The sequence below is a fragment of the Ischnura elegans genome, chromosome 6, assembly GCF_921293095.1.
Source record: "Ischnura elegans chromosome 6, ioIscEleg1.1, whole genome shotgun sequence".
In the NCBI taxonomy this organism is placed as follows: Eukaryota; Metazoa; Arthropoda; class Insecta; order Odonata; family Coenagrionidae; genus Ischnura; species Ischnura elegans.
The window spans coordinates 106,950,491-106,976,795 of record NC_060251.1 but is presented as its reverse complement, the minus strand read 5'-3'; the positions used below and the strand labels follow the sequence as shown (position 1 = coordinate 106,976,795).

Genomic DNA, 26,305 nt, shown 5'->3' with positions numbered 1-26,305 from the left:
GATGGGGCCCAGAGTAGTAGTCATCACGAACGATCTTAATTCCACACAAGGGTATAGCGCATTCTACCCATGCTGCTCATAATAAAGGCCCTTCCCAAATAATTTATAAAACTTGTATTCCGTTCTCAATAAAACTGAGTTCACCAAACTAAAAAAAGTGCTGCAGTAGAAAATGGCAAAAAGTAAATCTGTTTGTGGCGTAACAAGCCTATTACTCGCATTCGTGTTTACGTGAGTATTTTAATATTGCTTTTCTGTATTCAGCTATTTTGATGGTTTTGTATTTTAAATTTCCTTAACTGGGGAAGAAAAAGAATGTCTAGTGGAGATTCGACTTAATTTTTCTTCTCCAGTTAACGAAACGTAGAATTCGAAATTCTGGTTACAAAAAAATGATAGTCACTAATGCTTTAGGGGTCGAATTGAAGTTCATCTACAGCTCCGCTACAAAATAACGACGTTAAGGTACCAAGTATTCATATTCCATGAGGAAACTAGGCTATGGCTTTTATGCTATTAGGAAGCAAAATTTCAAAATAATAAACCAATATGAAAATGGTGAAAAATGATTAAATCATATTTTGTGCTCGAGTATCCCTTTTTTTGCAATACATTTATTGAAAATATGAAAAATATCTAGTTTTTTATGTATTTCGAGTTATTTTTTAAAATATTATTTATGCTATTTAAAAATCAATAAAAAATGTAAGAAAATATATATCTAACTTTGTATTTGCGCCAGGTATATAGCTTATTATTTTCAAAGGTATTCACATATGTAGTGTTTTGAGGGCTTCAGTTTAATTCCAGCTAATACATTCGCATTCGATAATAGCCAAATCCATTCAAATTTCGAAAATGTGTCATTGGATTCTAATCCAGAGAGTTTCTTTTAAAATTGAGGATTTCTCTTACCCGTTCACTAATTGCGAGGAAAGGTCTCGGCTCGAGTCGATTCCAATCCTGGAATGTCTTCCCGGTAAAAACTCATCTGCCTAACTGCACTCCTTCCCCTTCCTTCTTCTCCATGTCGCGTCCCTCTGACCTTTTTCAAATGATTGCTGGATATATAGCTGGTCGTTTAGAATAGGGATAAAGATTGGCAAGAGCTATGTTCTTAGGGAAATATCAGGCGGATAGAGATCACATAGGAAGTCGCACAGGTTATAGAAACCACGGACTAATTTTGAACCTCGTCATTCACTTAAATTCAAGATCAGCTTACATTCTTTTTTTTCAATTACATCTGGATAATTACTTCAATTTGGTGTCTCTTTCGATCTTTTAATCTAGTATTTTTTTTCTCTGGCCCCAAACTGGATATTTTCGCTTATTTCGCTCCCTCGTATCCATTGCTGCATTCAATCCACCTTCTTAATCCCAATATAAGACCCATCATAGGCTTCAACAAATATTTTGATGAAATTTATCTTTAAATTTTTAATAAGAAATTTTTCATGCGAAGGTAAAAAAGTTACCTATTCTCTGAATGCCTTTCAATTAATAGCTATCTCTTTTTGCCGCCGTTTCGGTTTTTATTTGAATCATGATCAGGATATCTTCCTAATTCGTTATAATTCGTTGGGTTGGGCGTGACGTCATGGAATCGACTCAACATGATGAAATGTAAAACACTTTGTACTTCCACATAAATTTAATACTGTGCGAACTAGGTTTTGATGATGTGCCTCGTTTCATTCATAAACAGACTTGATTACATATTATAATTTCACTTTTTTCTATGATTTTGGTGACAATAACAATATGTTATGCATGCAAAACGTAATGGTCACTACCACGAACGAAGATATTTTTGCACACGTCAATCAGAAATCGTTGTATTCAGTAGGAAGAAAAAACGATCACTCACTCGGCGATTCAAACCGAAGCTTCGCGAAGTTTGATTTGAATAGGTTATGGTGGAAACTCCAAGATAAGCCGCAGGACAGTGTATTTCAAGCATTCAGGGTAAGGGGTCTAGTTCCTTTTCCAGGGCCACCTCGCACTCCGAGGATTTTGTTCGGAGTATCAGAAGATTTCACTCAGGACTTAAACCCGTGACTCCTCGATCAGAGTCAAAGCTCTCTCTCCAAAAGGATATCACTGATACATGGGAATACTTGCCTGTATCCAAGTCCGTCAATAATAACATTACATCAATATAATATTTAATCATAGAAAATATAGCAATATGATGTTTCCTGTCTAGATTGTATTAAGAAGATTGCAAGAAATTAATGTTTACTTCAGATAACTCTAACGTTTAGGTATATTTATTCATCCTTGTCAGGTCAAGTAACAAGAAACAAAGGCTAAAACCACAGGGAATATGGTAATCATACATTCTAACGTCGATGGTTCGCCAAAATCATAATGAAAACAAGCACTCAAGGCAAAAAGCAATACAAAATACGCGTAGTTTAGAAATTTAGGTACAGATATAAAATAAAAATAATGTAATTCATCTTTCCTAACTCTACGTTTTTATCTTACATCCTAGAAAGAACACAAAATAGTTTAAAAAAAATTTATTGATAAATATATTAGGATTCAAAAAGATACCGTCCAACCTCTGAGGATATAGAAATTACCCAGTTAACACAACTGCATCTTCAGAAAACTATTCTTAACCATTATTATCCCAGGCTAATAAAGGAGGCTATCGAAATATTCAAGACACCGGAAAACATGAATAGAGAAGACGGCTACCCTCTCCACAGTTCGTGGAAGAGGGTCATACGAGAGAAAAGAAGTTGGACCAATCAGCATCCAGCATGAAAAATTGGCGCCAAAAATGAACTATATAAGTCAGCAGAAATTGAATCCCGACATCGACCTGAAGACGCCGGTTGGAATACCGGAGAAACTGTCGTCATAAAGAAAAATCCACGCGGTGAAGCCCAGGAACATGGAGACATCATCTAGACAACGCCGCGGAAAACTACGCATCAACTTTACGCGCCTCTATGGGGAGGAAGTCAACCGCAAGACAAGAAGGTTGGAAAAGCTGAGGAAGAAAAAGGAGAGACTCTTGTGCTCCTTGGCCTTCCTTCAACGTTGCCGGGATACGGACACAATGCCAACATGTGTCCAAATCAAGCATCACCTCGACACTAGACAAGCGAAGAGGATAATACAAAGAGCTAGCGGGGCGTTACTCCGAGAACGCATACAGCACACTCGCCGATCTCTAAGCGAGTGCTCAGAACAACTTCTCGCTCTCCACCTCGAACTGGGGAGAATTCTCAACGCCGCTGACTGGGATACCATCGACAGAATCACGTATGACTCTTCCCGGAATACACAATCATCGACCCGGAAAAAGCAAGAAAACAAGTACGAGAAACTTCATTCGAGACAGCACCCGACGAGCGGCCCTTATAAGGACCATTCTGTCATCAACCTGACAGACTCACCCCTGGATGAAGCCACCAACGCTATACTCTCCAAAGGCCTAAACTTTGCCTTGGCCCCTAAAGCCATACCGACGGAGAAAATCATCACCGGGGTTGAATCCGCTATCAGAAGGCTACCGAAGACAGAGGCGGATGCCATCAGGGAGGACGTAGCGGCTACATTGCGAAAAGCTCGACCGCCTAAACAGAACACGACGCGAGCCGAAAGGATGGCATTGAGGAAACTGAAAGAGAACACCAACATTCTGGTATTACCCGCAGACAAAGGGAATGCCACAGTCGTCATGGAGAGAAAAGAATACGACAGTAAAGTTAGAGCCCTCCTCCAGGAAACAACATACAGAGTGCTGAGGACGGACCCGACGGCTAAAACGATTCGGGAGGCGAAAGAAATTATCAAGAAATCTTCCATCCCCCGTGAGGAGCTACGTACCCTTCTTCCGACCGCTCCGAAACCACCAAGGTTTTACGGGTTACCTAAAGTCCACAAAGAAGGCATCCCGTTAAGACCCATTGTGAGTCAAATAGACGCACCTACATATCATCTCGCCAGATATCTCGCTAGGCATCTACAGCCACACGTGGGGAAGACGTCATCGCACGTGAAGAATTCAGCACATTTCGTCGAAATACTTCAAGGAGTGACAATGGAGGACAAAGACATCATGGTCAGCTTCGACGTTGAATCTCTCTTCACAAACGTGCCCATAGACGATTCGTTGGAAATAATACGAGGACTACAAACAAAAGGGTTCCCGGAAGACTACGCCAACTTAGTGGAGTTCTGCCTAAGGAAAACTTACTTCACCTGGAACGGACAAATGTACGAACAAACGGAGGGGGCGAGCATGGGTTCTCCACTATCACCAGTGGTGGCTAATTTATTTATGGAGAAATTTGAAGCGGAAGCCATGGACAGCTACAGTAAGAAACCTAAACTGTGGCTAAGATATGTGGATGACACCTTCGTTATTTGGCCGCATGGAGAGAAATGCCTACAAGACTACCTCCGGCATCTAAACGCCCAACATCCTGCTATCAAGTTTACGATGGAAGTAGAGGACAACAACCAGCTCCCATTTTTGGACGTCCTAGTCAAAAAGAAGGAAAACGGAAAACTGGGACACGCTGTCTTTAGGAAGAAGACGCACACTCATCGCTATCTTCACGCAGCCTCCCATCATCATCCAGCTCAGAAACACTCAGTGATCTCCTCACTAATGCGACGAGCCTACGATATCTCCGACGCCGAGTCCATATCATCGGAGAAAAATCTACTCGTAAAAACACTGAGACGGAATGGCTACAGTAGACAACTGGTCCTGAAAAGGGCCGCTGAAGCGGAAAATCGAAGAAAGAAGGAGTTAAACGAAGACGTTTTAACATCTAATCAAAACACCAATGAGAAGGAGGATCAGACGGAAGCAAGGGCACACGCAGTAATTCCGTTTGTATCTGGCACCTCAGAGAAGATTTCTAGGATTCTACGACAGCACAACGTCGTAACAAGATTCACTTGTGTCACCAAGACTGGCGATGTGCTACTGGGTCCAAAAGACGTTTTGCCGCACGACATTCAAGAAGGTGTCTATAAGGTGCCATGTTCATGCGGCAAAGACTACATAGGAGAGACGTGTAGATCAATGAAAGTGCGCATCCAGGAACACAGAAGGGCCACAAAAAATAAGCAATTTCAGCTCTCTGCCATTGCGGAGCATGCATGGGGCGAACCCGGACACCAGATACTGTTTGACGAAGCAACAGTTGTTGCAAAAGAAAATAAATATTATCCCAGGCTAATAAAGGAGGCTATCGAAATATTCAAGACACCGGAAAACATGAATAGAGAAGACGGCTACCCTCTCCACAGTTCGTGGAAGAGGGTCATACGAGAGAAAAGAAGTTGGACCAATCAGCATCCAGCATGAAAAATTGGCGCCAAAAATGAACTATATAAGTCAGCAGAAATTGAATCCCGACATCGACCTGAAGACGCCGGTTGGAATACCGGAGAAACTGTCGTCATAAAGAAAAATCCACGCGGTGAAGCCCAGGAACATGGAGACATCATCTAGACAACGCCGCGGAAAACTACGCATCAACTATTCTTAACCGTATACACATACAGTCTAATGCTCCCATTTGGGAACAGAGGCATAAAAAATGAAAATTATATTTCGTATCTGTGATCACTTTTACAGCTTTTGTTATGGAGATAAAGTATAGCAATATTTCCTTAAGTGAATCGCATGGCTTGTGTCTACATTGGTCGTTAATTATGCCTTTCAAAATTGGTTATTTTCATTACCTCTGTAGTGGGTACCGATGCGGTTTATTCGATAAATTCCCCTACACTCTCTCTCCAGTGACAAATGCTCATTTACGTGGGCGTACCCGGCTAGGGGCAGCGGAGGGGCAGCTGCCCCCCCCCCCACTAGAAGCAAACATCGCAAAAGTCTTAAAGCAAAATCAGTACTGAATTGAAACGAAACTATTCAACAAATTTTCTTTGAACCCACAAAAAATGATATCTATTAGTACAAGATACGTAACAAAAATAAAACTATTTTTTCAAGGAAATAATCTCATAAACTAATAAAGCGTTTTATAATTTTCTTCAAACAATGGTTTCATTCACCTTTTCCATGTTAAAATGTCACAACTTGGCTTGCCCCCCTAGTTATGATCCTGGTCAGGCCCTTGCTCATTTATTCAAAAGATCAGTACGTATTACGTTGTTAAATTTAGTTTTTTGGTCTAGTGTATATTTAATTCTCAAGTAATAGCAAAATTTGTGGCGTGTTCCCAATTGGGAACATGCTTGAAAACGCATTTAAAAATTTTTGTTCGGATTTCCTTTCATAATATCTCTTAATTAGTTGCAAAATAAATAGGATATGAAAAAAAATAATAAAAGCAGTCGGTTAGTTAGTTCGGTCTTCAGAGGGTTAAATATGGATACCTCAGCAAAGGAATACAAGCATAAAACCTTGTCTGGCCCCCTCTGTACATATCCTTACAGTTCGCCCATTATCCATCTCATCAGCCACTTCGCAATTCCGTTAAGATTTACCCCCTCCTCCTCTGAATATTCCTCTCCTACCCCATCCCCCTCCTTCCAGCTCTTTTCCGCCCCGAGATAAGACGAGAGTGGGGGAGAGGAGCGTCCTCGTCTTCATTAACTCGTCCATTTCCTTCTGCGGGGAATGCAAATGAAACGATGCTGAGAGAAAGAAAGAAACGTCGACGCAAAAAATAGAGGGGGTGTTACTCTCGCGGGATTGGTTACTCTTGGATAGCATTGCGGCGGTCGCAAGCTCAAGATTAATGAACGGCAACAGAGTTAGTGCGGTATTTTTTTTCACCCATTCCCGCGTCCACTCTTTTATCGCATTGCCTCCTTCTTTTGTTCTTCTGCGCTGCAGCGGAAGTGTTGGGGGGGGGGGGGGGGTTTGAAGAAAAGCGAAGGCCTATTATTGGCTCTAACTTCCCCTCCTCCACGCCGTCTATTGTTTTTTCTTCTACCTCGCATTTTCTTATCCCGCGGCAAAAATATTCTAAATGTATACGTTCGTAGGTCTACTCTACTGCATGAGAGTGCCCCCTCTCTGCGCGGAAGTCACGGGTTGGTATTTTACGGCCATCGGTTAATGCTTATTTGCCCCTCGCACGGTTAACGCGAGGCGCACGGAGCCTCTTTGTTATTCACGGGCGCAGGAAGCGTACGGACTGGCAGTATCTTATTTAGGCTTTGCATCTCCTTAGGGATGCGGTAGTCAAGCAGGATTAATGGATGCGGGGCAATAACTTATCTATAGTTTTAAGAGTCACGCGAAGTCTCCGCGCGGAATAGGGCGAAGGCGAGGAGGAACGCGTTCAGTCTATTCACGTTAAATTCTCGGCTCCCGAGGACATTTTTCAAAGTATGGGAAAATTTCATGTCCACATACCATTTTAAACGTAAATTTTAGGAGATCTGTGAAGGCTCATGCATCATCTATGTGACCGTTAATGGTTGGTTAATTAAGTTGAGCCCGTAATTGGCTGAAACGAAGTCCAAAGATACGAAATCCAAACGCCAATTAAAATTGGCGTGAAAAATATCTCCGAGACTAGTTTTTCGATTGTCTTATGTAATCACCAACAGTAAAGAGAACAGACGTTAGCCCATTTAGGACTAGGCTAAGAGTTTCCAGCTCACTGCGATATTTTTAGCCTAGCCCCATTTCGTACACTCTTAGCTTTGAACTCTTTCAATCAAATTTGGCTATCTGTATACGCCTCCTGGTAGTCAAAATGAATTAACCATCTTTTAATAACTACGCCGTCTTCCCGCGGAATTGGGCGAAGACAGCGGAGAATTAATTCGAGCAAATAATTGGCTGGGGTGGAGTCCAAAAACAGGGAATCTAAATACCATTTGAAGTTGATAGGAAAAATATATCAATGAGGAAAAATTGGAGTATGCTTCTATAGGGAAGTGACGCATGGACAATGACAGCCGCGGAGAAATCAAGGATACAGACCTTCGAAATGTGGAGTTACAGCAGAATGATGAGGATTAAATTAATCGAAGCGGTAATGAGGAAGTCCAAAGAGGAGTAAGAGAAAAGAGAAGCTTCATGAAAACCTTGATAAAAAGACGGAGCAAACTAATCGGTCATATTTTAAGACATGATGACCTGTTAAAGACAATCGTCGAGGGGCAAGTAGAAGGCAAAAAAGGAAAAGATTAAGCTGTTAAGCTTTTTTACAATAATCTACACGCTACATATTGCTCTAACTAGTACTAAAATTACCGCTGCTCCCATAGAAACACAGATTACTTAATTTAGAATGCACACAGACTCTTCATGATCCTATCAAACGGATAGACTTGACATTAGCAAATCAATTCCTGCAGAATAAACTTGAGAATGATGAATATCAAGTGGATTGATTGAGTTTGTAATTTTGAAGTCCTAAGAAGAGCAGGAGAGAAGAAAAGCTTCTTGAAAACCTTAATAAGTAGACGGAACACCCTTTCAGGCCACATCTTGGGACATGATGGTCTGATAAAGACAATCGTCGAGGGACAATTGGATGGCAAGAATGGAAAAGATAGACCACGAATTAAATATATGGAACAGATAAAGAAGGATTTGAAAGAAAAGAAATGAATAAGTGTGAAAAGATAGCCGATAGGAGAATATAGTGGGGAGCTGCATCAAACCAATCTTAGGATTGTTGACCAGTGATGAGGAATAATATCTGCGAAACAATTTTTTCGATTGTCTTAAGCGATCATTAACAGGGAGGAAAACAGGTGTTAGCCCGCCTAGGGCTAGGGTAAGAGTTCCCAGCTCACGGCGATGATCTTATCTTAGCCCTTGATTCTACACTCTAAGCTTTACTCTCTATCCAAATTAACCTATCTGTATATGCCTCCTGGCAATCATAATGGATTAACCATCTTAAGAAAAAAAAATAAAAGCTGCAATTTTTGTGCTGAATTTAAGTTGAAGAACGTGAATAAGAAGATATAAATCTTTAACAAGATTATGGTCAATGGTAGTGACGGTTTCTCGAGTGCTCTGCTGAGTAATCTCCTCCGTGGCGGCCGACGTTTCGGGGTGCGAGTTGTACTCCATCCTCAGGTCTGAGGGACGACTCGCACCCCCATACCACCTGTAACGTCGGGAGGAGATCTGCCGGCGGAGCACCCAAGCAGCCTTCAACGCTAGTATACGTCGGGAAATCATCGGGTATTTTCAGACTGTGGTCAAAATATAAAAAAAATATCGGCCATTATTTCTACATGCCGTAATAATCCGACATCTCTGACAAGAAACACTATTTTCAGCCAGTAGATTAACCCTCAAACTGCGGAAACGTTTATATACGTTTTGCACGCTGACTGCGGCATTTACCAAAATTTTTTGTTGCTATCAGGATATCTTGCACTTGGGCTCTTTCCAGACCAGTCCTCATTTCAGGGGGTCTCTTCTGCACTAGCTAGCAGCTAAAATCGTGAACTCCCGCAGGTTAAAGGAACGAGAAAAGGGAAGATTACGATAACTACCCGTGATGAGGTACCTGTACAACAATAATGGCTTACGAAGATAATAAGATAAGAAGAATATGCACTTATAGTTACTTGAGAAATATAATGTTAATTTACACGATAGGATATGAATGAAAACTTGACGGTACGTTGAAGAAACTAAATTTTTTTACCATTACCGTAATAAATACACTAGCCTACCTTAACAGCGCCATATTTGTTAGTAAAGCGAAAAGACATTGTTTGGACGCGGAGCAGAAGATATCGGACTGGAATAGTAGTTTTTGCGCTACACCGAAAGCCGTCACTTGCTAAGTCAATGCTTACCTAGCACATCGTGGATTTCCTAGCGGGTTAGATTTATGAGGAAAGCCATTAGTGGTGCGTAGTAACTAAACTCTTTATCCCATCCCGCATTGAATTCTCGGTTTAACTCACTGTTTCAGTCATTATGCGGTGTGACCCCAGCCACCACTTAGGAAATCAACCTTCGGAATGACGGCCGCGGCTAGCTCGTATTTAAATACCATTTCTTCCGCAACTCAATTTCGCTTAAGGGTACAAGGGAGGTGAGTCTTAATGAATATCGAAAATTTTACTCACGGTTATTTATTTCCGTTTGAATAATATTATGTGAATTTTTAAGCATTAGAGATGGATTTGAGGAATTTTCAATTATAAACTAAAGTAAGGATTAAAGAAATGGCGTTGGTATTTGCTCCTTCTGTCTTTGAATCGAAGAAAAAAATAAAAAAAAACGGAGGATTTCACTGCTTATTAAATTTAATAATGTATCATGGTTCTATTTTCTGTAGTGAATTTCTTCCTTGAAAATGTACTGAAGTTTAAAAAACCTCTAAAATAACCTTTTCAAATAACCCTTTGAAAGAAGCATCAGGTTCTTCTATGTCTATCTCCTTTATGATATATATATATCCTATATCTATGTTGTAAATAAAGCAACTTATGAAAATGTAGATTTTTATAATTGAAAAAAAAAACTTGGGAATCTAATCTACCTCGAAAAATTTGAAATTCCTGCCTGAGATAATCCATGCGGGAGAAACCATGTTCTCAGGGGTTACTTCCTGGAATTCAGGCTACTACGATGAAGGCTATACTGTGTTCTACATCTAAATAAATATACTATCCAGGTACCCGCGTATGACGGTAGGTGTTAGGACACCACCTGCTAATATTTAAGAGAAAATTTATGCGTGAAGAAAGAAAACAAATATGTACTGGTTGTTAGTGATTTGATTCGGCCAACCATTTGTTTATGTTCTTTATTTTTTGGGGGCAAAACGAAGTCGTAATTATCCTTTCGGAATAATATCTCTCCAATTTTATCGTTCCTATAACACCAAGACATATGGTGCGGTACCAAGATAATATTCTTCATGTAGCTATCTTATTCCCACAAGAAATCTAAGCCCGTAGCCTGTGAGTCTCTAGCGGCTCCCAGCCTAACTTGTGTAAATTGTTAAATATTATGGAGTAAGTTACCTAATACACATGGGCTTTCGGAAAAATCGTGGTACATGTAATTTCTATATAAAATTATGTGCTTGGTGAGAGGACCGATTTTATCCTTACAATGCACAGCAAGATTGGGGAGGCGAGGACTGGTCAAAACATACTCTTTCTTGTTTTCTTTATGACGAAAGAATTGCATATACCAACCAAGAATTATGTATGACTACGTCATAATCTTTAGTTTATCCGACAGCCGAAAAGTGATATAGTATAACATTATCGCGCACGAGTATAAGGGCCATTAAGAGTATGCACCTCCTTCCAATGTTCATTTAAATTTCATTGAAATTTTTAAAATAATTATTATTTAGCCTTTTTAGGTATAAATTTGATACATTATTTGTTTTTTTTAGGAATCTCACTAAGCCTTTTCATAAAATGCAGTTTGCTTCTCTGCGAATCTAAAATTTTACTACCCATAGTTAATAAACTAATTTAAAAATATTAGTTTGAGTCGAATACATCTCCAGGGAGAGTGTGGGAGATCGAATGGGTATATAGATATCAATCTTTAATCGGTTTAAGGTCAAATATCATAGAATATCGGTGATTATTTATACGTACCCTAATTATCCCGTACCTCTGTCTAAAGGCCAATTTTCAATCAGTCGATTGTCAGGCACGAAATAAAGTAAAATTACAATAAGCCATTCATTTGGAGGAATTATCGAAAGGAGGAATTTTCTATATGGAGCAAAATTCAGATTGTTAATTAACAAACAAATTTTAATATAATATTAACTTAATTTCCAAAAATCCAATTATTTGACACGAATATCGATGATAGTATTGTAATTCCTGGCTTCTTAAAAAACGAGGAACCTTATTAATGGATGAGTTACGACAGCTTTACTTGAATGCAAAAGCCAACACAAGAATATTAATTAAATTTTCACTTCATTACTCATTCCACAACATGCACATAAATCTCCATTTTTCCCTGACGACGTCACACTGTGAACCTGAACACACAAAAGCAAATTGGAAATGCATGTTATTATAGTGGCGTAACATTTGTTCACTGAATGAGATACTATCAGACTCGCTTCGTCGCCATGAAATAAAAAACATATCTTTGAGGTTAATTGAACTTTTCCCTCTGTCGGCAGCTAAGATGAAGCAGAAAAACCTCCCACATAGCTTTTAGATCAGCGCAAAAAGTTACTCACTTCATTCTAATGTAATTCATACAAAAAATATGGCTAAAATAGTGGAAAATCTAAGACATAAGAGAAAAAATCACGAAGAAAACATACGTATGGCGCGGGAATACCCTCCTTCATTGGTGAGGAGGGAATATAGGGGAATGCGACAGAGTTCTGGAGGAGAAAAGTGTATACAGGCCGTGGGGAATTGATTGGATGCCATAATTTACTGGAGCTAATTGAACGCGGGCAAAAAGCCAAGGCCCTACCGAAGGAATCTCGCGCACGTGCAACAAACTTATGGACACGCAGATTGGAGTGAAAACGGTTCGCGAAAAGGGAAAAAAAGAGAGAGAATAATATCCCGTCCGTGCGATTGCACTACTTCCAAAATGGAGGTCGAGTGCGGAGTAACATATAATTGAGATCGGCTTCGATTCCGCTGGAGACAACAGACGAAAATGCATCGATATCTGATACGGATCATAGCTACAGCGAGTGAAACGAAGGGGGGCGGGGCTTTTGGTGCAGTTTCTCTTTGCCATCCGACGGTGACCTTAAAAGGAGCCTCGAAACAAGGGGGAGGAGGGGATCGAATCTGAATCCGCTAAGGGTCTCATATCGCGGGCATGGGACACAACCGTCCGGAGCCCAATTGAGCTGAAATTCGCCGAGTCGATAGCCCACATAGGTAAGAGTGACTGATAGTTCCAGAAGAGACAAATTCCCAAGGATCAAAACATCTGCTCACTTCACCCTACTCAGCTACTCAAAAGGGCGGATTATTGTGAAAATAAATCAAAAAAGGGGCGAAATAAGGGTGAGATTTCAGTCATTATTACCGGATTATTATCAAAGGATCATTATCACGGGATTATTATCAAAGTATTCTACCGCTTAAGGTAGGTTTCCATGGAGGACTTAAGTGGGATTCTGGCAGCCTCCCCTTCCTTCATGTACTTCCCTCTTCAATTCACAGTAAGGCCTACTCCCTTTCATCCTATCTAAAAATTCTATTCATTTCCTTCCTCTCCCACGTTTAGCTAGCAGTCGATCCTATAAAGATGTTTCCAAAATGCCCTCCCCGACAAGTACTCCCTCATTCCATACCTTCTGTCTCCTCCGTATTTCAATCAAAAGCTGCCTCTACTCAACCACCATGTCCTGCACTTCGTTGTTCCTCCTCCTCTCCGTGCACTTCACCTTCTACATTCTTCGTATCTCTCACATCTCGAACGCCTCCAGTTTTCTATTTCCCCCTTCCTATGTGTCCCATTAGAATTTAAATTTGGCACGCTCAGTGTCGTTGTTCATTGCTTTCGTGCTTTTCTTTCCAAACCCTCAATCATGGGAGATGACATCATGTTAGAATCGTACTATGTTTCCAGGTTCGACAGAAACGTTATCTCAAGAGAGATATTATGCCGAACGGATAGGTATGGGAACTCGTTTTTACCCCGAACGACTTTAATGAAGCCTATACTTTAATAAAAGACTTTGATAAAGCTAGGCGGAACTTCTTTTGAGCATTTCAATTTTTTTTTAAACGGTTTGTGACCTAACACTCGCCACTCGCCTATTGAGGCGGCTTGCATACTTAATTTAGATGAAGATATCTTGGAATGAAAAGCAACATGGATAAAATGTGAAATAGGGAAATAAACTCCGAAAATCACAACGAGGCATCTAAAATCAACTTTTCCTTACGCTGCATGCGGCAGTTTCCTGTATTTTCTGAAAGATAATGGTAGATGGCATAGAGTACGCATTTTTTTGCTAAAATCGCCCCCGAGCTTTCAAGCAAATATTTCGTTTAGTTATTAAATAAATTTTATGAAGCTATTCTTAAAAAAAAACGGCATTTATATATTTGTACCTCATAAAGCCCACAAAGCATTTGATTATTTTTATGTTTGTTCCTCAATGGATTACTCCTACAAATTGTTTTTGTGACACATTACAGGAGATCTACACTTACAAAAGAATAATAATAATTTAGGGTCAGTTGATTTTTATGCTTTCATCCAATACTACAATTGCACACCTTTATAATTTGGTACTATGTGAAAACGGAACTTACTTAGCATATTAACTAATAGTTAAACCCTTCAACCCGTCTCTTCAAGCATGCGGTGAGGGATTTTATACGCCATCCGTCATCCTGTTAGTACAGTTGAGATTCTGCCAAGACTAAGCAACTAAAAAAAGCATTTTTTTTTCAATTCTCTTAGTTGAAAAAGTTTACTTTCTTAAATAAAAGCCTGTGATGCCAATAAGAAAAATTTAGGAACGCTGAATGTGGAAACTCCGATGCTTATGTTTATAAACAACATTTTTAGGAGCTGACCGTAGCTACTCTTCATTAACATGATTAAACTTCAAAAATAACATTAATTTGTTATAAATCCAAAGTTTGTTTTGTAACTAGTAACTTAACTCGAAATATTATCTCATTAATTGTACGGAATCGACTGGAAATACATTGATAAACCACCCTCTGCCCATCTACGGTACTAAACTGTACCGCGGAGTACATAACATCTACGAATATGGCCTCCAAGGAGGCTAAAAAAAACTGCCAAGGTATTAATAAAAATGTACTTACCGAACATGTATCCAACATGATAACTCCATCAAGTTTTTCACAGTAAGACGTTTGATCAGAGGAGCCACGCAGAATGGTGCAGCTACATGAATCTTCGCATCAATATGGAATACAATAGGCAGCATAATTATTTAGAAACTAAAATTTTTCCAAAATCGTTTCAATTTTCGATATTAGTTATAATTTTTCTATAGATAGAGATACCAAATTATCGAAAGATAGAAAAACAACCTAAGAAAACTCGATGAGCAGCAAGCAGGTCGCAGCAAAATACGCAATTTTTGAGACGTTTGGATAAGCAAAATAGGAATACGGAATGCTGAAATGTGAGGGAGGCCAAAGCCCATACCGGGCTGTAGTGCCAAGGAAGTAAGTAAGTAAGTAATGCTGAAATGTTGAAATATACGAGAAATTTAGGTACGCAAAATGAGAATAATTGGGATTTTTGGCAATACATGGCTGATGGTAATTTGAATGGATTAAATCAAAAGTTTGTAAGAGTTAATACTTGGTCTATCACTAAATATTCATTAAACTCATAAAGTGATCTCAAGCGCATTGTGTTTTCCTAAAATAAACGATGAAATGAAATATTGGCACACCTGCATCATTCACCGCTTGAAAGTGAAGTGACACGAAATTGACAGCACTGTCCTTGGAGAAATACAAAAATCCTCAAGGCTATTCTAACGGATACTTAACTGGCTGTCGAAGGGTGCCCACGAAATTGACGCCGCAAGGGCAAAAAGAGGTAGCTTTCTGCCACGCGTTTGCGAAAGTTTAGAGAAACTAATGTGGGGCATTTGTTCCCGAAGGCAAACCTTAACCTTGCATTACTTTTAAGCCATGAATACCTAAAAAAACCCACAAAAATCTGTCAGTTTCGTATTTTCTTAAGAATGAAAGACGAAAATTCAAACAGCGTAGAAGAACTAATATTCCAACATGTCCTGCCAAGATTGTCCAGGACTTTAGATCTCATTGCCGTCATGGATAACGTATGCTGAACATTTTAAGGAGGGAATGAAAATGAAGTAGGCCCAAATTCGATTATTTTGGACGAAATCTCATTTCAAATGCGAAATATCTGATAACTGTCTTACCAGGTACGTCGAACAGATAAAGTTATTATCTCCCACTTCAATCACCAACTCGTGGGGATTTTAAAATTGAGCTTCCCCTTTTTTTTAGTAAAAATACTTTATCAAAAATTGTGTTAATGTTTGGGTATTTCATATGTTTAGGTGGTTGATTAGTTTGAGGGATTCTGCCATAGACCTTATCGAAGTGTTCCATGTTTGGAGTTGGAATTGAAGCTAACCCAATGGCTTAGAATTTAGTGGTAAGCCTGGCCAATATTTGCAAACAATGTGGGAAGGTCACTAAAGACTTGCAATTGTGTAAACTGTATCATACTTGTGTGCGTGTACACAGTCATAGACATTATGATTGCATCATACTAATCCACCTTGATTAGCAAAAATTTTCTGTTAAACTCTTTGACACTATCACTAACGGAAAAATAATAATGAAAACTTATGCATTGCCAGGAGAAAAGCTTGGAAGGAATCAAGTCACGGACTTCGGCCTTTTCTCGCAATAGGATAGCAACCATGAAATTTTTATTCTTAGGAGAGCTTTTATCATATTAAGAGCAGGGAATGATTCTGGCATAGGACTAAGCGTCGTTCTTGTTTTCAATGTGCTCGTAAGATTGAAAGAATCTTGACCCATTTCATATATTTCAATAGGATCTTCAAAATTATATACTATCCTACACTAGGCAAGTGTAGCTTCATAGTCGTCTACTAAATATTCCAAATGGCCATATTCCAAATATTTTTTAATAAATATCTTCTATTAAATTCCGCAATAGCAGCAGCTAATTTTTACAATTTTAAAAGAAAATTGACCATGATAACGGGCAAAAAGAGAAACACGTTCGAAGTTGCGCGAAATATACAGAAGAAAATATAGAATAATTTTTTCGCACAAGCAAGTTCACTGGAAATAATGATAAGGAGTGCAACCAGGATCCTATCCTAACTACTCCGAGTATATGAGTCAATGAAACAATTTTTTAGTTTTTTTTTCTGTGTATGATTTATTATCAGATACTTTCTCCTTCGTATTGCATAGCGAAATCGAGCCAAGTCCCAGTTGGGGTTCAGCCAGGCACTCATAGGGTTTACATAAAATACCTCTTGAATCAAATTTTTTTTTCGCAGAAGTTAAAAAAATCATTAGTTTTTCAGAGTGAGGAAATATTTCACTTTTATCTCAGAGTATAAAACTTTTTGACTGTTCATAAAAAGAAAGAAATTCGTACAAATTTAGAATTCACTACATAAAAACGAACGAAAAAATATGACGGTCCGATGAGGCAATCGACGAAGAGCAAGTGGATCTCTCAAGACAATATCTCCTAAGAAAAGCTTTCATTTGAGTCAAAGGCCAAATGATGAAAGCTGTAAAAGAAGAACCAATGCGTGAACATGAAAACGTAAGCTGACGAGAGAAATGAGTCCTTTCAAGTGACTTTCTTCAATCCTTTTTCATAAACGTCGAATCATGAGAAGGGCAACGAGCATGAAACAGCTTCTTATTTCGGGAAAAGAAAAGAATCACTTCCTTTTGATTCGAAGATGAAGAAAAAGAGAGTTGTAAAGACGCAGGACATGGCATGCGTTTGTCCCTTTGTTTCCTAACATCGGAAATCTTATAGACAAAGCTAAAACCTTGGCTTAGATAAAAACGGGGAATTTATTACTCCCGGTGGGAAATTGTTATGGCTTTATGATGGTATATTCAGGAAGCAGTTAGAAAAGACGCATTCATCCAGTTCCTTAGAATAATTGAAGCATAAAATATATTGACGACAACGAGTTTTGATTCATTTTCAAGGCGCAAAATATACCACTCTTTGCGTCATAAATGCTAAGAACGCCAATCACTGCGAAGGCAATTTTTCCTTCCCTCGCAACCAACAATAAAAAAAGAAGTCAGCTTTGTGTTGGCCGCAGAAAATTACCCACGGGCTCATAGTTACGATAAAATTATATGCATGTACGTAATTCAAGCAATTACTTTATATCGGATCCCATTACCTGCGAGTTCGAAATTTATCTGATGCGAATGAAAATTAACATGGAGGGAAATGAAAATAAATATTAGGAGAAGGAACCATGACTTACAAACATGCGCAGTCTGAAAAAAATAACATCAGGGTTGTGCCAATGAGGTGTGGCAATTGATGAATTTAGTCCGTGATTTACACTTCATCTACATTCACTAGGTACCGAGCAAGCCACCACCAGGGTGTGTGGCGCGGAGTGATTCTACACCAGGCATGCAGAAATCATCCTAGCCTTAATGAGACACGCGCTCGCTTGCCGGAAACAGTCCAAGCAAGGAGGATAACGACACGCGATCAGACCCAAAACAAAAAGAGAGTGCTGAGGGCACTAAGTTACTACCATGCAAATAAAAACTATTAGATAGTATTTGAAAACAAAATTTGTGATAGTAACTTAGTAGCAGCGTAGTAACACTTGAGGACTGTAATAATATCAATTGATTAATTTATCGATGATTCAATTTTTAAATGTAAATTTACACAGTTTAACTGAAATTTTAATAATAGTTAAAAAGTAGCCTTTAACTACTAACTGAATATTAATCTTACAATGGGAACTATTATCACAATGATGGCAGTATGGTAAAGAGGAAGCATTAATATTCCGAGGAAACTTTCCGTGGAAATCTATAAATCGGCTAAAAAATATAACATGGAAAGTCCCGCCTGAATTTTATTTCACCAGCCGTGCGTAACTGAGTTCTGAAACAGAAACAAATCATTATCTTTATCTCCGCGCCCAGGATCAACTACAGCTTTACAGGTAGGCTTTAGGCTACTATGAAGAGCCTTTTCATGTAAATACTCAATATAGAAAATTCCTATGAGAGTTTAGTCCAATTTGAAGCTGTTTTACTGCTGTAAATTATCACTGTGATCAGTCATACAGGTTGAAATTCTATTAAAAAGGGAACTATAGACACTATAATGGTAATATGGCGAAGAGAAAGCATTTGTTTTTCGAGGAAAATTCCCCTGAAAATCTACGACTCGGCTAAAAAATATAATATGGGAAGTCCCGCCTCACCTTTATTTCCCAATCCGTCCTTAATTGAGGTTTGAAGCTAAAAGAAATACATGGGGCAAAGGGTGGCCCCATATGAGTTACATCGAACAGTTTTTTAAGCATGGTGACCATCACCTGTTCCGTCTCGTACCGGTGAATTCGCAATATGATTGAATTCATAAACTGGAGATTTGAATGCTAGACATGCGGATTCTCTATGATGTGGATAGAAATATCATAGTTTTTACGGAGGATGCAGTGTCAACCGGATGGTGATGAACTTCTAATGAGGAAAAGAATCAATAAATCAGCATTTAGAAAATCTTATGAAATAAAAATGGAGATGATTAGTTTTGGTAAGGGTATTCAGTAATTAAAACGTTTCCGATCCGGAAATTATTCATCGTAACGAGCCGCTGAATAGAATAATTATAGAGTTGGCCATCGGAATTTGGTTGAAACGAGTAACATTCAAGAGACGATTTCGAACACCTAGCTAGTTTTAACTAGATAAGTGGTAAGCATTCTAGGATTTGATAAAGCTGTAATCGATTACATCTAATTTTGATAAAGCTATCAAAATACTATGTACTCATAGATCAACGATTTATCCCATAATTATTTTTTGGTTTCAGCGGAATCGTTCTCCCAATGTTTTGGCTCCACTTCTCAATGGGCTGTTCCCATTATATTGTATCAAGTTCAATGGAGGAAAAAAATAATGAGAGGATATTTCTTCAATTACTTTGAAAACGAGATGAAATTGCGAACCGTTTGTTCGCGGCGATTTCAGTCATGCACCCAAGGGTTGAAGATTTCAAGAATGCCTCGCACATGGGAACCATGGCAATTCATGTTTCCCCATCAGATTGCCTCCGCGTTTACAACCCTGTTTAGGCGGATATGAAAGGTATGAAGATCCCGTTGGGACTCTAAATGCGCTATGCCGTGAAGTTCTCCGTATTCCCTATGCGTGAGGAACCCGGCAGCCTCTCATCTTCGGAGTAATTTTCTAGGCGGCTGCGCCGGTCAATCAACCAGAAGGCCGAGGGGATTCAACTGCCCTTTATCAAGGCGCTCTGCAGCGAAAAGACTTCCGGAATTTCACGCCGCCTCGCATACACCACCGGTGCCACATGCGGTGGCACGGGATGGTGAAATAATAAATCGGAACTTATAAAGACTTTAACATTGGCATTCCTGAATAAATACATGGAACAACGCCGGAGGCTTATTTCAGCAAAGACTGCATGGTAACCAGTATTGGCTCGCACAAGATCATAATATAGCAAATAAGGAATTATTGGAACTACGTATTTCAAATTCATATGACAAGATATTGCGTCAGTAAGCCTGAAAACCGACGATACTCACGATTTTTTTGTCATCATCATCATCATCATCGTTTGTCAGCAATCCTACGATTGATTTGACGCAGCTCTCTTTTCCTCCCTCCCAGCCGCTAGCCTTTTCTTAGTGACGTATTTCTTCTCTTTTACATCCTTAATAACCTGTCCTATGTAACTCATTCGGGGCCGTCCCTTGCCCTTCTTCCCTTCCACCTGTCCTTCTACCATTGCTTTCATCAGGCCATCATGTCTCATAATGTGGCCCTTAAGTTGTTCAGTCTTATCCTTAAGATTTTTAGAAGGCTTCTCTTTTCACCCACTCTTCTCAGCACTTCCTCCTTGCTTACTAGAACGATCCATTTTATCTTCATCATTCTTCGGTAGCACCACATTTCGAATTCTTCCACTCTTGACTTCCCTGCTGCGGTCAACGTCCAATCCATAGAGAAACATACACCATATATAGCATCTGATGAATTGTTTCCTTACTTCTATGTTTTTATTCTCAGTTTTTGATTCTTCGTTTTTTAGAAAGCCCTCTTCGCCTGCGCTATTCTACTATTTCCTTCCTTCGTCCATCGTCGGTGATTAGGCTTCCGAGGAAAGAAAACTCTTTCACCTCTTCAAGAATTTATTTTCATAGCATAATGTTTGTCCTACCCTCCTCTCTTTTGCTGCATACTTAATCTTTTTCTTCTTTTTGTTGATTTTCAGGAAATATATCTGGCTAATGCCCTTTCCAAATTTCTCAAAGCCCTCTTCAAATCAATCTCTGTCTCGGCTATGACTGTTATGCCGTCAGGAAATCGCAGCATACTACCTGCAATTTCAATATTTTCTCAGATGCATTTACCATTAAATTATCTTTTAATGTGAATTAGAAATTAATGAAAAGATATGAGTTTAAGAGTGTATAAGTGAAACAACCCTTACGCCCATCGGATTCCACCTTGTGGTCTCCCTAACTTACAGCTTACTCTCCACATACCATCAGGAATGTTAACAAGCCTCAGGAGGGACCCGTCTGACTACAAATAAATGTTCAATTGCCAGCATCCCTTCAAGAATTACCCCTTCCAACTCTTTACATCTCAGTACATGACTGATAGATTTTCCCATATTATTATTGTTATTTACGAAAGGGAAAGCTTTTCGGTCACTTTTCTCAATACCTCTTCATTTATCATGAAATCTTGCCAGCTTACTTGGGCACCCTTTCAATAGCACCATATTCCTGGAGTCTTTTCCTCTCCTCTCTCCCCACTATCCATGTCTCGCTGCCATGCAATAAAGGACTTCATACGAAAGCCTTTGTCAGATTTTTCTACAGCAGAAAATCATTTATGGAGTGAGAAATGCCACATTGTTGGGTGGAAAGATTATCACTGGAATCGAAAAAAAAACGTGTACTTTCCACTCGTCGTCTCGCGAAAAAATAAGCCCACTGAGCTGCTGGCGTCGAAAAAAATACCGTAATATGAATTTTCCATATATATTTCCTCACCTTAATCACCACATCGACCAAATTTTGACTCTAAATACGAGGCACATGACATCAAAAGGCCATTTCAATGTTAATCATATTAACTAGAATTAAGGTAGACAGACATTAGAGTGCATACTACTGGTAATATTTTTGCTTGCTCTTTCGCATCTCGATTCCAAATCTCGCGCTCTTTCTACTACCGATTTCAATTCATAAGGTTAAGTTTGCTCTGTATTTTCGGAAAAACCTTCACATCATAGGTATATTCTTCATTAAAGAGCCAAATATTATTCGCGGTTAACAACACGTGGGCAAATACATCGAATTAGTGCCTTCAATTGAGCATCACTAAAGGCTAAAAGTGCAAGGTACGATCGAAATATCTTTGGAAAGCATTGATGAAATAGGCAAAAGTACTGTTGGGCTTACATTCTCAGAAACATATGTACGGCATAAAGAAATAGGTACTACTGAATATATGCGCTTTAGTATTACTTACCGCAGAGTCATCAGAAATGCAGCATTGCGAGCTATATTCATTCGGAATTGGAAGACCAGTGATTAGTATTAAAAGTATTCTTCTGATCATGCCAGGGTTGCTTAATATTTGTACTTGTTTTCCCGGCCTGTCTCCTCTCCCATTAAGTGTTCCATCATCAATTTATATAATAAGTCTTACCCTTTTTCATTCCGTATAAAATTCTATTCTATTCCTTCCGCTCCCTCGCTAACCCAAAATTCTTCCCTCTAAAACTGATTTTAGCAAACCCTTCTCAATAAGTGTTCGCTCCATCCAAATTTTCTCTCCCCTTATCATCATAATTGGAACATTTCTCTACACACCTATCATGTCCAGCACTTCGCCGTTCTAACTTCTCTCCGTTCACTTCAACTTCTCCATTCTTCTCAATATCCTCATCTTGAAGGCTCAAACTTTCTTCTAGCCCTTCCTAAGTGTCCATGTTTAACTGACCAACGACGGCAATTAGTTTTCAAGGTTTACGCTTTCCGCAAAGGTACTGTACTAAAGCCGTAGTGAGCGGAGAAGAAGATAGGGGGTTCAATTCCCCCTAAAAATGATAGTGAGATACAGTCAAAATAAATCGCAGGTCAAGGTTTTCGCAGGTTTTTCATGCCCCCCTTCTTGTGTGGGCGTTTTCCTGAAGTGGGTTTTTTCGCTGGAGGATACTACACCCTAATCCTCATGTTTTTTCCCACAAACAGAAAAATTTTTTCCACAAAATTTTCACATACAGTTGTTCATGTTTTTGACATTTCACAAATATTGTATATTGTGTAACCTTTGTATTGTAAACGTTTTTCTTTTATTTTTTAATATGCTCGCATTGGCGCTATCGAGGGGTTAGGTGGACGAGGGGACTTCTTAGTCTCAACCTCGCCAGAATAAAGGCATTTTATTATTATTATTATTCTCTCCAAATAAATCCTCCAGAATGAAGTCCACCCTCCAAGGACACCCCATTCCCTAATTTTTCGGGATACAGCCAGACAATGACAGTTAATCCATTAATTGCTCATTTTGATGAGATGGGTAAGGCAGGCGACAAGAAGGAGATGGGATAAAAAAGGGGTTGGCATTATTAAACACGACTGCTGGGCATCAAATGTTTCCGTGAATGTCGGGCCCGCTATTCTACCAGCTGAATGCTATTCTCGTGAGGACTGTAATGCAAAAAATGTGAGTTAACAAATGAGGTATTTCGTATGGGAGAGGACTGACAAAGTTGAAATAGAGAAGTAAGATGTGACTGGATCATTTAAACAACTTAGTATATACGACAGTTTTTTTACCTGCTCAGGTTGCAGCTAATCCACGCATAAATTTCTGTAAAATGTGATGTGTTTTCTAACGTTAGCGGCTTTGCTTCGTGAATTCACGAAATAGGGAAGAACTTTCAAGAATTCATGATTTTTCAAGAATTTTCCTCTTCATAAATTGAAAGGTGTTAACAAATCAAAGGGGTAAACTTAAATAAAATGCTTGTTAAGGTAGTGAAATACTTATCTAAATACCATTTTATGCTTTGGTATTCATAAATTATTCGGCTGTTAAAGGAAAAAAAGTTTTATTTGCCCATGCTTGATTCTGCTGATATAATATTAACTTTTATCTCATTAGACTTTGAACCGATGTACTATCGTAAAAGATTAATAGTAATTTTCTGTTTTAGTGATTTGTGTATATGATTGTCTCATTTGCATACAAATTCTCTTTTTAATTTATGCCCGTCGATTTTTCTAATCGGAATTAAGCATTACCTGAAGCGCTAAGCCATTGAAACCGGAAACTAGTAAAATCTTTCAGAAATAAATCTGTCACAACTGCGAAGCTTCCCTGGCAGCTTAAAGTTTATAGAGATATAAATATTTTTGCTATTAATTCTTCGAGTAAATGTAAGATGAAAATGTGAAAAAATATTTTCTCATTAAAGCTCACAATTTTTGCAATACCTGCAAGACGGCTACTGAGTAGTTTGGAGGTAAAATTTTTAAACGACATAATTGTATGTGCCATGCATACTATAAGGGAACTAACCAAATGATTGATTGATCACTAATTGGGAATCTGTTTAGTAGTAAGGAAACCAGTCACTTTTATTATCTACAATTCAATAGTTGTTGCCGACAGAGACTAAAATCATCGGCAATTTGTAGCTGTATCTTTGGAATAATGAAACAGCAACATTGGCTCGCATGCATTTTGGATAAAAATGAGGAAATTAATTAGCCAGAGAGAAATCGATGCGTCCATTGTTTCAGGGAATAGAAAAGCAAATCTCATTATAACGTAAATAGCAAGGTAGATCAGAATCATCGTCGACTCTTGTGCCGTAGCTAAGCAAAATAATATGCAACTGCCAAAGAATAATTGTTTTTATAAAAAAAGGTGTAATAAAGAACTTTCATAGGGATCCTTCGGGAAATAATTTATGATTTTTAGCCGCGATAGCCGGGCTCGTTGGATGAGCAAGGTATAACATATTGCGAAAACTCCTCAGAGAAAAAAATCATTCGCGGTACCCCCTATTCTTTCTACCGGAAACCGGGGGATTACCGGATTCGGCTTTGAATCCTGCTGCAGGCGAATTAGTTCTTTCATTGTGTAATTTTCACACAATTTGCATTGCGGTTGACTCACTAAGGTTTTCACCGTAGCTAGTCTCGGCATACTTAAGTAAAGATATGAAATATCAAGCAACAGGAAGCATACGTTTCCATCATTTGAGTAACTTATCGAATTAGGTCAGAGTTGTTGAGAACGTTGGCAGCGGAAAGATTTATGCATGGCGGAAAGACTGTAAATCCTGATATTTCTCCCTTTGACCTCAGAGATGACAGCTTCTGTCGCTGGAGGTAAAATGCTCGATAAAGGCAGTAACCTAGTCATTCAGTTGAAAGTCAGCTAATGAATAAGCTTCCCTTCCATTAATTTTTCTCCGCTTTATTAGTTGAAATCCCTTCCGACAGCTTGAGGTGTAATCGTTGCGGTACGATGGTAATGTTCGGCAATTATGCCTTCAGCGAGATATACAAACCACCGGTACTCTATTTTAATCATTTTGAGCACGAGACATCCAACGGAAAAACGAGGATGATTATTTACAACACGGAAACAACATATTCCCTGATGCAATAAACAATGGCGAACAACCAGAAGCTTTCACACCAAGTAAGAAGGGATTTCAAAGTTTGCCTAAGAAGTGATGCCGAAAGGCTTCCATATGGAGGATTAAGACTCAACAAGAACAAATTAGAGATGAACAAAGTCCGAACATAGCTTAAGCGTAATATTGCTTGCTTCATTAGGAGTGAATGCAAATGATTCATTTGCATTGAGTGAAAACTGGGACGGCAAGCAATTACTTTTAAGTATTGAGGCTCATGCAAGCAGAGACCTCACTGTTAACATCTGAGTACGCTTTGAGAGTTCATTTACAAGTACAAGAGTAGTACATGCTACTATACCTTCCTCTTACCGCTAATCTTTTTAGTGAACAGAAAATATCTGAAAAGCTCATGAATAAAGGATATGCCTTATTCAAATTTCAATAATGGGAAGTATTTTATAATATATAATTTATAATAATGTATATTAAACTAACTCCGCTCAATGATTACCCCTGGTTTTCAAGCTCAAGGATTGTCAGAACGAAAATGCTGCCAAATGTCTCGAGAATATTAAACAACTATTGCTTTTCAGGAAGGAGCTTATGAGAGGATACGTAAGAATATTCAGAAAAGGCTTTCAAACAGTCTTAACTACAGTGGCAGCGCTTTGCGGTGCGGAAAAGCGGACGGTGAATAAAGAGGACGAGAAAAGGCTAAATGCATTCGAGATGTCTGTATGGAGGAGAATGAAGTAGGTGAAGCGGACGGAAAGACAACCGAAGAAGTGTTAGTGATGGTGGGAGAGGAGAAAATGCTTCTGGAAAGTATTTGGATGCATCGACTCCTAAGTGGGGATGTTATTAGAAAAACTGTACTAGAGGGAGAATGTTAGGTAAGCGTGGAAGAAAAAGGAAGAAAATATCATTACTGGATAGTATGAAAGGGAGTTGGCC

At 38.9% G+C, this 26,305-nt stretch overlaps 1 protein-coding gene across 1 annotated transcript; it reads left to right on the top strand.

Annotated features, from left to right (window-relative positions):
- The first annotated feature begins 3,076 nt into the window (after positions 1-3,076).
- On the top strand, positions 3,077-20,967 carry LOC124161442. Its single transcript, XM_046537762.1, has 2 exons — positions 3,077-4,340; positions 20,951-20,967. The coding sequence occupies exons 1-2, from the start codon at positions 3,077-3,079 to the stop codon at positions 20,965-20,967; spliced, it is 1,281 nt and encodes a 426-aa protein (XP_046393718.1).
- The last annotated feature ends 5,338 nt before the right edge of the window (positions 20,968-26,305 follow it).

What these genes read in the sequence shown, in the direction of transcription:
- LOC124161442 (XM_046537762.1), top strand. Translation starts at nt 3,077, where the DNA reads ATGCCAACATGTGTCCAAATCAAGCATCACCTCGACACTAGACAAGCG.